Source organism: Prionailurus viverrinus, chromosome A2 (genome assembly GCF_022837055.1).
Source record: "Prionailurus viverrinus isolate Anna chromosome A2, UM_Priviv_1.0, whole genome shotgun sequence".
NCBI classification, from domain to species: domain Eukaryota; kingdom Metazoa; phylum Chordata; class Mammalia; order Carnivora; family Felidae; genus Prionailurus; species Prionailurus viverrinus.
Genome location: NC_062562.1, coordinates 139,212,414 through 139,226,909, shown reverse-complemented (window position 1 = coordinate 139,226,909; position 14,496 = coordinate 139,212,414). Strand labels below are relative to the sequence as shown.

Below are 14,496 nucleotides of genomic sequence, written 5' to 3'. Positions count from 1 at the left end.
ACCCAGGTTTGATCTTACTCCAAAGCTTATTCTTTTTAATTACCACAGTCTACAACCTCTCCAAGAAAGCAATTATTGCGGTTAAGCCCTTCCTACTTACGGGTAATTTAAATCTCAACTTCCTTATAGCATCTTTTGAATACAAATAAACTAAAGAAAACTTGAAATATGCTTTCCATCACAAAAGTTAAGATTTGTCTGTAGCAGATGTTTCTTTTCCATACAAATCTCAGAAACAGCTTCTGGCAAGTAGCCCTTATAAAAGAAACCTTCAAAATCCAACTAAATTTCAAATGGTACATGGATGTGTTGGACATTTTTACGGGTGCGAGTGAATGTAAATAAAAATATAGGAGGATGGAAAACTATTAAATTACAAACAGGAAAGGAAATAGGCTTTTTCTTTTCTAATATATTTTCCACAACATTAAGTAGTGATCTGTATCTTTCGCTCTATTAACTATATCTTTTAATAGTGCTTCTCAAGAACACAGTTGGATAAATTACAGTATCCTTATGGTGGGGTTGGGGGAGGCTGTGAAGCAACATTATTTAAAATAGCATTCTCCAGAACATACTCTATCAAATTTAATATCAATACAAATATCAATAAACACCATCATAGTATTAACTTTAGCCCTTCTTAGAAATGCCTTCACTACATCATGCTGTTAACGTTATACTCTCAGCTTGTGTTAGAAGTTTGCTATCTGAACCAAGATATGACATCCACTTCATCTGCAATACAAATGTTGCTCTGGCTATTGACCCATTATATAACTTAGGGTTGTCTACATAATAATTCCTTCAAAAAACTTATTTTAAATATACTACTTGGGCATGTGGAAGGTTAGGGGAAGGAACATAGTATTCCCTTCTTTCTGAGTGTAAAATTTCTATTCTTTCCCTTGTTGCTTTTGGCTCAAGCCAAAATTAAGCTTAAATTATGGTAACTAAGAGGAATATCCAGTTTGAGCCCTAATTTTATATTTCCATTTTAGTAATTTCATTATTATATGTTCTAGTGTAAACCATCAAATCCTTTTTGAATGAGGTTTGGTATAAGTTAAAAAACTAAACCATCTGAGTCCTAAAGTTTAACCATCAGCTTGGTAGGGGATCAAGTGACATAGAATTAGTCTAAATACATAGGTCAGCAAACTTTTTCTGTTAGGGCCCAATAAATGTTTTAGGTGTTAAGAGCCATATAGTCGCAGTTGCAACTACTCAACTCTGCCATTGCAGAACAAAGCAGCCAAAGATAGTATGAAAACAAATGTGTGGCTGTGTTCCAATAAAGCTTTGTTTGCAAAACAAGCGTTGGGCCAGATTTGGCCGGTGGGCCATAGTTTGCCAACCCCTGGAAAGAAAATCAATGTGGTCTTGCACTTTCTGTATTTCTTCAAAAAAGCATTCCACGTAAAACACCCAAGTTACAAAAACAAGAGCAATGTGAAACCATAAGAGTAACCAATTCCACAGCTTTGACAGCAGTTGGCATTTGTTTTGCATGTGACTATATAATATGTCTAATTTAGAAGTGCAAAGTATATTCAGAAGTGAACAGAAAACTGCTAAATATGCACTACTCTTCAAGTACACAGAAATAATTCTGATCCAATGATACAACCTACTGAGTCAGAGTCTCAGGGACCACATACTACTTGGACATTACAATGAGTTTAAGAACTTTTGGAAAACATTTACTTTCTTTTAGGCTACTATACTATTCCATGTACTAAATCACTGGTTTACTAAATAGTACCTAGATACTAGGAAGGGCAATAATTGCTTGGTGCTTCTATCTTTTCCTTTGGAGAATTATATGCTCTTATAAACACAGGGACATAAGATATATTTTTCCAAAGCAAGGACTGAAGGACCATAAAGTATATGTTTTACATGCTGCTAAGTTTTGTAGGTTTAAACCTGTAAAGACAATTGTCCTCTTACTGTTTCAAAATCAGCTTAAAGATGAAATGTTTGTAATTACCTATACAGTTAAAACTTAAATTTTTTAAATGTGTTTATTTATTTTTGAGAGAGACAGAGAGAGCACAAATCGGGGAGGGGCAGAGAGAGAGGGAGACAGAGTCTACCCAGCAGGCTCCAGGCTCTGAGCTGTTAGCACAGAGCCCGATATGGGCTTGAACGCCTTAACCACGAGATCATGACCTGAGCAGAAGTCAGACACTGAACTGACTGAGCCACCCAGGGGGGCCATCGTTAAAACTTAAGTAGTACAATGGCATTATAGCAAACAGACTTTTGCATTGTTTTATTCCCAAAACTAACTCTAAAGATTGTTATTTTTTGAGCCAACAGTATATCCCTTAGGATGGTGTGCCCCAATGGACTATATATCAGAATCACAAGTGTCTGTTTTTAACATATAAATTTCTAGGCCCCACTCCCAGACTACTGAATAAAAAATATTGGCTGGGCTTTACTTTGTCTCCTCCCAGAACTCTGATGGGGCAGACAAAGTGGTTAAATTCTCACCACATACTAACATGAAGTAATATCATTATTGCATTTAACAGATAAGAGAACTAAAGCACAAAGAACCTAACTTGCTTAAAGTCACATATCCAGGGCCTGACTGTCTTTCCCGATAGAGCCACCAACTTCTGTTATGTCACTAGAATGGAATTAACCAGGGAAAAAACATGATGCCCACATTGTAACTTAGAATCTGAGACCGCTTACTTTTCCTTTCAATAAATGTTTACTAAGTAGTAAGGAAACTGAAAAAAATATAAAACCCAAATATTACTCTACAAAAACTGATTATACTTAATAGTGGAATGTTGCCTAGGTAAGACCCTTTTATTTTTGCTAATTTTTATCCACTTCTGGCCTTAAAGGTTTAAAAAAGAAAAAAGGAGCCCCAGGGACTCCTGGGTGGCTCAGTGGGTTGAGCGTCCGACTTTAGCTCTGGTCATGATCTCGTGGTTTGTTAGTTTGAGCCCCGCATCGGGCTCTGTGCTAACAGCTCAGAGCCTGGAGCTTGCTTCAGATTCTGTCTCTCTCTCTCTCTCTCTCTCTCTCTCTCTCTGCCCCTCCCCTGCTCAGCTCTGTCTCACTCTCTTTTAAAAATAAATAAACATCAAAAAGAAAAAAAGTAGCCCCAGGCTGGAAAGAGGCCACCTGTGCTTCAAAGGATGGCACAGAAAGAGGTCAGCAGAAGTGATTGGGGTCAAATCAGAAGAGGAGAGAAAGGCAGGTAAAATGGATAGGTAGACAGGGGAAAATTTATTTTGTATTTATTTTCCTACAACCAAGAATGTATTTTATAAACATGTCAAATCTGCACCTGGGCACTTAGTAACATTTGTGGTAGTACCTGATTTATTTTGGATGTAATACTTTCAAATTTCAGTTTAGCAAAGAGCAGAAACTGCAATGATGAAGTGAAAGATAGGTGGGGTAGGTCTCCGGATCATTCTGAATTGCCCCCACTCCCCCCAAGATGCTCGGCATGGAGAAAGGAAGTTTAAATGTGCCAGTATAGCATCATACTTTCTGCTGCTGTACATATAGGCAAAGAAGCGTTAGGGGAATATGTGAAACTAAAGAGAAATGAATTTTGTAAGAATCAAATCTTTAGAAAATATATTTGTAATGAGTACCCCAATTCAAACATTATCTACAGCTTAAATTTGTGGCCATGGAAAATAAGCTTCAATAAAAAAGTGATTCTGTTTCCTATATGTTAGAAAATCAAGGAAATGTTAGATCATGGTCACAGAACTTTTTTTTTAATTTCTAGGTATTTGATGTTGCTCTCACAGTGAAAACTACAAAATCAAGTGAAAAACCAAAAATCAGTTTTCCATACTCATGAAACTGAGGCCTTATCCAGGAATAATATCTTATTACACCGAGAAGAAGAAACCAAGAAAGAATGAGGAAAAGGATGTTGTAAAAGAGGAGGGAAGGTGGAATAAGAGAGCCAAATCAGCATTTACACTGACAAATTCTGGTGACACCATCTCCTTATCTTATGCTGGGCCTACCAGCTCCTCTGGCTGCCAGATTTCATTGCCTTCAGGCTGTCTGTCTTTGCACTTTCTTGATATTTGGAAGCCTCAAAGTAATTCTCCCTTTTCTTGTAAAACTGACCCAGACATTAAGGGAGAGAGCAGACATACTCTTTCTAAATTGCAAACGGATGAAATTGAAAATTGAAACTGAATTGAAGTTGAAATGCACAGAGAATCCAGGTCGTCCACATACTCAGTCAGTAGCGGTACCAAGGAGGTCGAGAAACAGGCATTTCAGACAACAGTGCTGTGTAATTATGGCTGATGTTTTCACATGGCACATAGGTGGTGGTTATACATTCAATCACCTAGGTCAATGATGGGCTAAAATGTTTTATGAAGGTAGAGGGTGCCTGGGTGACTCAGTCGGTTAAGCATCCGACTCTTGGTTTGGGCTCAGGTCATGATTTCGAGGTTCTTGAGTTCGAGCCCCACGCTGACAGTGCAGAGCCAGCTTGGGATTCTCTCTCTCTCTGCCCCTCCCCTGCTCACACTCTGTGTGTGTGTCTCTCTCTCTCAAAATAAATAAATAAGCTTTTTTTAAAAAAGTAACTAAAAGGTTTTTGGGGATGAGAAGGAGGCTATACATTCTATATCTTTCCTTAACATTGATAAATGTTTTTCTGACAAATATCATTTATGGATGTTCCAGAACTTTCGGTTGGTCCTTAACAGAACCAACTGCAATGACGTTTGTAAGATTTGTTTTCAGCACTCTTTGACATTCCAGAGCTTTTACCTTCCTTTTTGTTTTTCTCATTTGCTTCCAGAAGCACAAGGCTCTAGACTTCCATACTACTCACAGTGGGGCAGGGATGAGCAAATGGCATTCCTGAAGACCTGTCCTAATGGCCCATACTCTGTACATTTTTAGGATGTTTCTTTTCACCCAAGTCTATCTTTTGGGGTCCTATCCTTCAAAAGCTTTGCTAGCTAGGTAGCTTATAGCTTTACTACCAGTGTGGTAAAAGTGAACCTGGTGAAGGGTGATTGTGGCTAAAGGTCTCCCCAACCTCATTCATTCATTGGCATAAGTTTGCACTTTAAAGAGCAAGGTGGAGTGTATCTGTCACGTGGTTAGTTGCTCAGGAACCGCTAGTTGTTATTCTCATTGCCCTTTTTGACCCTCATCATCTGCTCAACTTTCTTTTCAAATACCTTGTTTAAAAACTTGTCTTTTATTTCTCATTTCAAATGATAGAAATAAAAGTACTTGACTAGTAATAGTGTCTGTGATAAATATCCATACTTTTTCCCCATTTTAGAGCCAATCTGTGAATCACATTTAAGCCGGCTTCTCAAAACAATTTCCAGCACATTCTACTTGCAGTCAGATGAAGTGGCAATTTTCTTAAAATATGGAGCAGTTTGGTGCTGGGCAGAACATGTATTCAGGCTCATAAACATAAACATTTTTTATGTAGCATTTAAATATGAACTATGCAAGTCCAAAATGCTACAAAAATATAAACAAAGTAATTTCAGGAATAAAGAAATAGAGCTAAAGAAAGATTGAGAGGAAGTAAAAAAGGAGCCAAATTTTCTTTGATGCAAGAAAGTGGATCATGGGTAAAATTTTGTTTTTATAAATTTCTTTAGGGGGAGATAGTAGCACATTCTAAAAATTGTTTAGCATTGTATGTTAAGCAGCTATGGCGTTTACTTCTTATTCTGACCTTTTTCTAGCAGCCCCGGCCCAAGACCAGCACCAAGCCTTTCTTCAGCGATGACGACTGAGTAGCGATGCTGAGTGAGGAGGTGCTGATGGAGCTGAAACTCCATTTTGCTGTAGGAAGGAGGCCTGTAGAGGACGGCCCTTCTGTCATGGCTCCCAAAGTGTATCTTTATCGATTTCTCGATCTAAAAAAAAAAAGAAAAAGAAGAAGAAAAAGAAAGAAAGGAGGCATAAAAATTCAAGAGGAAAAAGTAGCACACTTTGCCTTGAAGGACATCATTAATGCAAATCAAGGTCCATTCAGAAAGTTACCCTTCAAGTTGTTCTCTGGAAATGAAAGACAAATTCTCTGAAAGGCTGGCAAGGGCAAAAGTGACCTCATAGGCAAGAACCGAAGGTGAATTGAATTTTTCTCTCTATTACAGAGAGATGAAAATTTTAGGCCATTAAAATATAGAGGTCCTGGAGGAATACTGTTGCATAGAAATACAGAACTCAACTCTAGCTGAAAATATAAATTAATAGCAATGCCTTTCATCTGCATTGTGCTTGTATAAAATACTTCCAGCTGCATTATCTTCTAACAGTGCTTTTTAAGTAAACATGGGAGAGGAAATAGACTCAGAGAGGATGGATTTTGTGCTGGAAGGACACGGTTAGGAATGGGGAGAGCTGAGAAGCAATTTCAGAGCCCTCTGGAGATACACAGTGCTGCTTCTCCTCTCAGTCAGAACACAGCAAAATTGGAATGCATCTCAGGGTGGCAGGCTGGGTCTCTGCCCAAGATCCAGAGCATCATAATTTCAGGTTCTTCCTTCCACAGTTTATTGATCGCCCACATAAATATTCCTCTTTCTCACGACAGTGTTTGAAATTCAATTAACAAAAGGGAATTTTCCGATTGACAAAGTAGAAAGAATGCTGATATGTGAGTTCATTATAAGGTGTAATTGTAGACATTAGGTATTTTCCTGAAAACCTGAGATTAAAACTGGATAAAGTAGACATTTTTTTGTTACCGGAAGGAGCAGTGAGATTGGATGGGGGTTTGAGCAAAACCTGGGAGAGACTGAAGAAGAGGAGACGAAGGAATTGGAGAAGGAAGATGAGGGAGAAGAGATAAAAAACAAAATTGGGAACCCAAACTATGTTTAGTGACACCTCTGAGTCGAACTGTCCGCTTTATGGATCTAAAAGTATGTACCACATGCCTCTTCACTACTTAAAGTTCTTTATTATTTCCCATTAATGATAGAATCAACTCCAAATCTTCATCAAGGAACACAAGGTCATTCAAACTTAAGCCCTGTCTTTCTTCTCTGTTCATATCACACTCTTAATTATTTCCATTCCTGATCCCACCCTGTTCCTTCATACACATACCTGTGTCTTCTACTTAAATTCCTTTTTCTCTCTCCATTTGTCCATCTGGCTAACTCTGAATCAAACATCACCTCTTTTGGAAAGTTTTCATTGAAATGCACCCTTTTATTAGCACTTAGGAAAGGAAATGTGCATCTCTCCCTGATGTGAGCTCATTACAGGCAGTATGCATGTACACAGAGGACGTGTTTAATAAATGAAGATATCTATGAAATTAATGAGCCATAGTGGTCTATCAAGATCTTTGAAGATATGTATGAAGATACATATGGAAAGAAAGAGGAAACAGATTTAGGTTGTAAACTCTCCGAGGGCAGGAACTATATCCTATTTTTCACTGCATACGAATTATCTCCATCTGTAAATGGATTGACAAAGCACAATGACGTGCAGAAAAACACAAACTCTGGAGAGACTGCTGGGTTTGAACCCCCTGGTTCTGCCAGAACTATTTATGTGACCTTGGACAATACCTTCCTCCTAAGGGTGCTGTGAGAACTAAAGGGTTAACGTTTGTGACTGGCTTAGAACTGTGCATGGTATACTATACACATAGAAAGACCATCTATGTTTTTTAAATAATAATATAAAAAACAAAGAATCAGAAAAACTTTCTGAATCTGAGCTCTGCCTGGCACACAGTAACATAAGCTTTGAATACTTGTGTAGTGGATTTAATAGAAAGGAACAGAAACTAGCTAAGCACACGTCCCCTGCATGGTACTTTGGGCAAACATGATTGATTAGATACTTTCCCTTGTTAAAGGATATTGTGTTTTCTTGATAATGAAACTATTTAAACTCAAAAATTTAACTGCCTATTGGGACACGATTCCCCAGCCAATATCATTGTTTGTCATGGTACACTTATTAGAAGGAGTCTTTGAAGCCAAAAACAGTTGAGCCTTTGTCCACAGGAGTTAGAAGGAACCAGTATCCCACAGGAGGCCAAAATAAACAAACATGCATCTAGGTGCAAGGGGAAGACAGATGCTTCCAAATATATCGTTGTCACTCAAGCAAAATGCAGAGTGCCCAGAATTCCCTTCTCACATTATTTTCTTTCGTAATCACAGGATGCTCCTCTCTATTACAGCTGGCTCAAGTAGAGCAGTGATTTCACATGAGGTGAGTGTATTTTCAAACTTGACGTTATTATTATTTTGAAAGATACACCCCTCCCTTCCCCCACCCCCCACCCCCCCAACCAGGATCAGTTTAAGCCACAGCCATGTGGCTCTTGCCAGTATATCTTACAAAAATATATTTTAAATAAAGTATAATAAGTGGCCATATTCTATAATAACCTTTATAGCATAGACTGACATTTTCGCTCACATCTCAGACTACAGAGAATAATAGGAAGCGAGCTTGTCAGTCAAATTATGTTGTATTACCCTGTAATACAAACTGCTCCTGTCCTTGTCATATTTATAACAGACTGTATCAGCAAAATGGCCCAATACCAAGGGGCAAGAACGCTTTTAGCTGGTCCAATGACAGGTGCACACACTGCATATGCGAAATAAAAACTACGTGAACAATTATATCAACCACACCAGCAAATGCAGGATTATCAAATGCCGAGAGAAGCACTTTGGGAACTGAGAGCTCTTGATTACTCCTACAATTCTGAAGATATATTTTTAGTGAAAGAATTTAACCTAGCCACCACTACCGCAACTAAACTTGAGACTCGCAGGCCTTCTGAGAAGACTTAGGAAAGAATGAATGTTACTGGATGTTGACACTCTGAGCTCCCAAGTCACTTCCCCTTCTCCCTTCTGGAAAGATCTGAAAAACTGTCCCTCAGAAATCACTTTGCCAGACTACATGAAAGTTATTTTAAAACTAAACACTTACTATTTTTATTGGAAAAACGTCAACATCTGAAACTTTTATACCACCTTAAATAAAGCAAAGGACAGAGTGTTGTAATAAACGACCTGGAGTGTTAGATGCAGCAATGTGGAGGATGAACAGGAGAGGAGTGGGGATCAGAAATCTGGATTTAAATTCAGAGTCTGCCTTGCTTCATCCACTGGGGAGAGTTGTTTTATCTCTCTACATCAGAGTTTTCTCATACGTATAGTTGAAATAACAAATCCTACCTCATGAAGTTGTAGGAGGAATTAAATGAATTTGCTATCTAAAGGTATCCAACACAGTGTCCCATTAACAAACAATGTTAACTATATGTGATTAAACTGAGTAATATTATATTTTAATTCTGCTTTTCCACTAAGAACTCTTTCTTTTCTCAATGAGAGAGAGAGAGAGAGAGAGAGAGACAGAGAGAGAGAGAAACAGAGAGAGAGAGAGAAGCAAAGGGAGAGAGAGAGAGAGAATCCACACTCAGTTGCAGAGCCCAATGCAGGGCTTGATCCCACAACCCTGGGATCATGACCTGAGCTGAAATCAAGAGCCAGACACTTAACCAACTGAACCACACAGGCACCCCTCCCTTAAGAATTCTATCAGCTTTTCAATTAATATAGTTTTGTCTCTGTCATAAAAACCATTTCTGCAATAAGCTATATGCATCCATATATCTTGATGTATGTTTTTCTCTATATGACTCATCACCTTTTAATGTAAAAATAGATCTTATTTACTTACTGTGTTTATTGTCTGTCTCCCCAAACCATAAAAGGAGGTAAATAAAAGCATATATTTTTTCTATTTTGTTGACTTTTGTTTCCCCTACCTAAGAATACCACTGGGCACATAATGGGCACATAATAAATATTCTTTGAATGAATGAATACAAACATCTTTTTCTTCAATGTGTAAAATTCTGGGTTATAAATACTACCATGGAAGATTGGGAATACAAAAGTGGTGAACATTTGTATTAAGAAATTTATTTCAGCAGAATTTCAAATAGGAGCAAGAATGACAAAAATAGAATTAAATGTTTGAGCAAAGTAATGAATTTGCAGCAAAAAAAAAATCAAATAAAGAGCTGTATTATTAAAGTACCATGTTTCTCAGTTACTTATAGTATTAAAAAATCTTCACCAGGACTTAACACAAAAAGCAAGAAATGCAGCTCTTTAAAATATAGAAGGGATGAAAAATAAAACTTGTTTTTTTCCACATGACAGATTTTTTTTTCTAGATTTATTAAAGTAGCCATGTATTTATGACACCTTTTGATGCTCTAATACAAATCATATAGTAGACCTTGGATGTGTGTTATATATAACTAAAAGTAAAATTGCCTTGCTGGTCTCAATCTTTGACATTTTAGAAATATTGCGGAATCTATCATAGTGAATTATGCTTTAATTTTTCCACGATAAGAATAAAATAGGGATTTTTTTTACTCATTGGTGAAATTTATACTTATTTTAGAGAATTCAAGAGATAAAACTGAGTTTCTTGGATGCAGGTCCTCTACATTTTCTACTTAGAAATTATTTATAATTGCAGGACAGTGTAGGAACCACAGGTTTCCCGGATATGCAAACAGAGCCTCATGAGAAATTTCCTCCATAAATGAACGTTTAGTTAAGTCTGCCTTTATCTCACAACTGATTCAACTGAATCTCAAGCCCATGATGGAGTAAACACACAATTCTCAGACCTACTCCATGACACTGAGGGCCTTCTGACTACACTGGCAAACTGTGCCTTGGGGCTACTGACTATCCCAAGAACATCCAGTGAAAAGCAAGTTTGCTCATCTGTGCCTCTATGTAAGTTTTAAACAATGACAGAGAAACAAAAGCAATAAGGCTTCAATATAAAAAAGGTGTATCCTCAATATAGCTTTGATAATATGGCACCTACTTAAACAGCTATTCCCAAAACCCATCATCACCTATCTCTCAATCTATCTTTCCCTTTGGCACGCTTCACAATTTATAGTAACATATTATTACTTGTTTAGTGTCTGACCTTTATACAAATTTTCATGTTTCCTGAAAGCCTAAATGTGTCTTCTTTTAACCATTGCACATACAGCTTACTACCAGTTTCCAGTAAAAGGGAATGGATGGATGAATGAGGAAATGAATGAATGGATGAATGCTATGTATGAGTTCATTGTTTGTAAACACATGCATGCCTTTTAATTATTTTACTATGAGGTGAAAATATCCACTAGAAACTTCTCAGTGGAAGCTTTGATATTTGCATCTCAAGCCATGAAATATCTATGACTTCTTCATCCCTAATGCCTGTCTCCTCCACTTTACTACAGTGGCTGCTTGAATGGCCATAATCTTGGACTTTATGGTCCCCAAACACCCCCACCTCTGAATGTATAAAATGAGATATTCCATTCTCTGATCACATTCAAGTATTTCCATCTCATTTATTCTCAACATATCAGTTCTTCGACACTAGTCTTTCCCGCTCATGCCAACTTTCTACTAGCCTCTTTTTTACCTTCTCTCTGTGCAGCCTGGATCCCCTGGTCCAACACTCCAACAACTTCCTACCCAGAATATGAAATTATCCCCTTGCTCCACTGGACATGCGTCACATTCACATGGCAAAGCTTCAAGCACGGAAGAGTTGGGGACATGGCAGTTAACAAGCCAGACAAGTCTTGGCCCCCACAGAGCTGACAGCCCATCAAGGAAAGCAGACATAAACAACTAGTTACAATAATTATGACATGCCGTGTAAGCTGAGAGGACTAGGGTGCCGTGGAAACTCTGAGACCCAAAGATCTCAGCAGCCTGCCTGTCCTGCACCCGGGCTGGGTTGCTGAGAGCTGCTGGAGAGAAGTGTCCAGTGGACAGATTCTGGTTGGCAAAACCAGTTCTGTCTTCAGGGCTCCCAGACCATCCCGCTATGCTCTTCACTGCTCAACTCTCTCTCACATTCTCCATAGTGACTAACTTTCCTATTCTCCAGCTACCTTCTTATTTTTACAGAAAACTGCCTCCCATTCACAGTGAAATTTCCACTGCTAGAAGGAAACACACTGATTTAATTAAATAGCCTCTGTTTTGTCAAACGCATAGCCTATCAGCACGACTAACATTTCCTCCTTTCTTCTGACTTCCACACGAGAAACCTGTCCTCCTTATCCATGGCTAATCGCTCTGATTATTCTCCAGATTCCACAAACCCCCTTCCTCTAGGCAACAAACCTCCTTCCAATTTCTACCCTCAAATCCCTGAGAATTTCATCCATCTTTTCTCCTTCTCCTGGATCCTTAATATCTCTTCCCTCTTGGCTCTTTCTCAATGTTTATTCACTCACTCACACTCATTCGTCCACTTACCCATTTAATATTTTTGAACGCTTTCTATATGATAGGCATAGTTCTAGGCTCTGAGCAATGTACCAGTGAAGAAACTTGACAAAGCTCTATCCCTCACTGAGTTCACATTTTTAAATTTTTTTAATGTTTATTTATTTTTTTGAGAGAGAGAGAAAGAGGGAGAGACAGAGAGAGCGTGAGTGGGGGAGAGGCGGAGAGAGAGGGGAGCAGAGGATCCGAAGTGGGCTCTGAGCCCGATGTGGGCCTCAAACTCATGAGCTGTGAGATCATGACCTGAGCCGATGTCAGGCACTCAACCAACTGAGCCACTCAGGTGTCCCTGAACTCACTTTTTAGTGGAAGGAGTGATAAACAATTAGTGAATCATGCAAGGTAAGTACCTGCAGAGAAAAGATCTCTGGTCTGGGTAAAGTGTTAAAGAATGACTGAGGTGCTCTTTTAGATGCTGTTACTCGCATGTATTACAAATGTTGTGTGTGAAAGCAAATGAGAGAAGAAAGATAATTCTTAGAGGGAGAGAAAAGATGGGCAGAGAAATTAAAACAGGAAGTCCTTCAAGGTCAGTACCATATGTACTTTTTATTGTGGATGGTAAATATAGCCAGATAGGTAACAAGTAACTGGCAATGAGGACAAAAGTGTAGGTAATACATCATTACTCATTATCTTTTTAAGTACCTAATAGGAAACCAAAACCTAATAAGTAGTAGAGAATTTAAAAGTTGGTAACTTTATGCTGGTCTTTCTACCTAGGTACAACCTCAATGAATTCTGATTCCTTTTACTAAAAGCCATAGCAGGGAAGAGGCAAATGAGGAAAACTGGGAGGGTGTTTTATTGTTTTATTTTGTTTTCCGGATCGATGGGCATCCTAACAGAATGCCAGAGGCAGACTTTTACTTCCTAAGTGATAAAATTTCCTAAGAACTATATGCCATCATTTCCATAATACAGAAAAGTTGTGGGGTTTTTTAAAGTTTATTTATTTATTTTTGACACAGAGAGCTCCAGCGGGGAGGGGCAGAGAGAGAGGGAGAGAGAGAATCCCAAGCAGGCTCCTAGCTGTCAGGATAGAGCCCGACATGGGGCTCAGACTCATGAACCGTGAGATCATGACCTGAGCCGAAACCAGGAGTCGGACGCTCTACTGACTGAGCCACCCAGGTGCCCCTGAAAAGTTTTTCAAAAATGTTAGTACTCAGTGACCTGGGCGATCAAGCTATAAGACGGAGACATGACACCTGTCCTAAGGAGGCACCGAATCACATCGGGGGAGCATCATCGGAAATGCACTGTAAGTTCTGTACTGTGGAGCCTCGTTTGTGAGAGAAAGAAGGAGAAGCAGCAACAGGACAAATCACGAGGTAAAGTACAGAGGATGAAACCTTCCAGAAGTGGGAAGAAAAGTCCCAAAGAAAGGATTGGCCATGAATTTACTTGGTATTAAGTAAACAGGAAGGGAGGCTAGAAGCCTGACATATCAGAAGAAAAGCGGGCACAAAGGAGGAAAATGGAAGAGAACAGCACGACAGACCCTGACCTGGCCATCCTCAGCTAGAAAATATTTAATGATAAATAATGTCATATTGCCCGAATCCGCTTGGAAGATCTGAAATACTGAAACTTAAGGGACATGTAATGATTTTTGCTTAGCAGTAAAGACGTCCCACCACATCTATAAAATCCGAAGGTCGACCCTGAGAATTCCCACGTCATCCGTATGGTAAATGCCCAGGCTCCACACTCACAACCGGGAACCACGCTGTGCCTTTCTAAATGGGGCACAAGTACAGAGTTTGTGCAGCTGGAGGAACGAGGAGCTGGAGGAGAGAACTGGAGGAAAGAAACTGCCCAGCAGAGGGCAAGTTGCAGGACAGAAAAGAGAAGGTGGACTAAACAGCTTCTGGGCTCTTGAGGCTCCAGCGAAAGTGCAGCTTCAGCCCTGCGCCCCAGGCTAACCCTCACCCGTGGCGGGAATCTTGGAGAAACTAAAAATGAAACCGAGAACACAGGAACAGGGAGAAGATCTCAGCCATTTCCACCAATGTGGAGGAACTTCTATTCCCTTCTCTGCTTCTCCTAGTGTTTCTCTTTCTCTTTTCTACCTGCTTGGAAAGTCATGGGAAGCCTCTGTTTCAGCTTCCTCTGG

General features: G+C 39.0%; 1 protein-coding gene across 6 annotated transcripts in view; it reads right to left on the bottom strand.

The window, feature by feature from the left end:
- Nucleotides 1-14,496, bottom strand: part of CPED1 (cadherin like and PC-esterase domain containing 1) — a 268,599-nt gene that overhangs the window by 235,060 nt on the left and 19,043 nt on the right. For all 6 annotated transcript variants that reach the window (XR_007150228.1, XM_047849268.1, XM_047849265.1 and 3 more), the window contains exon 2: nt 5,723-5,906. Coding sequence is in view for 5 of the 6 variants with exons in the window: in XM_047849268.1 (XP_047705224.1) it covers nt 5,723-5,906 (184 nt within the window). In the remaining variant the exon portion in view is untranslated. The remainder of the gene's footprint in view (nt 1-5,722; nt 5,907-14,496) is intronic.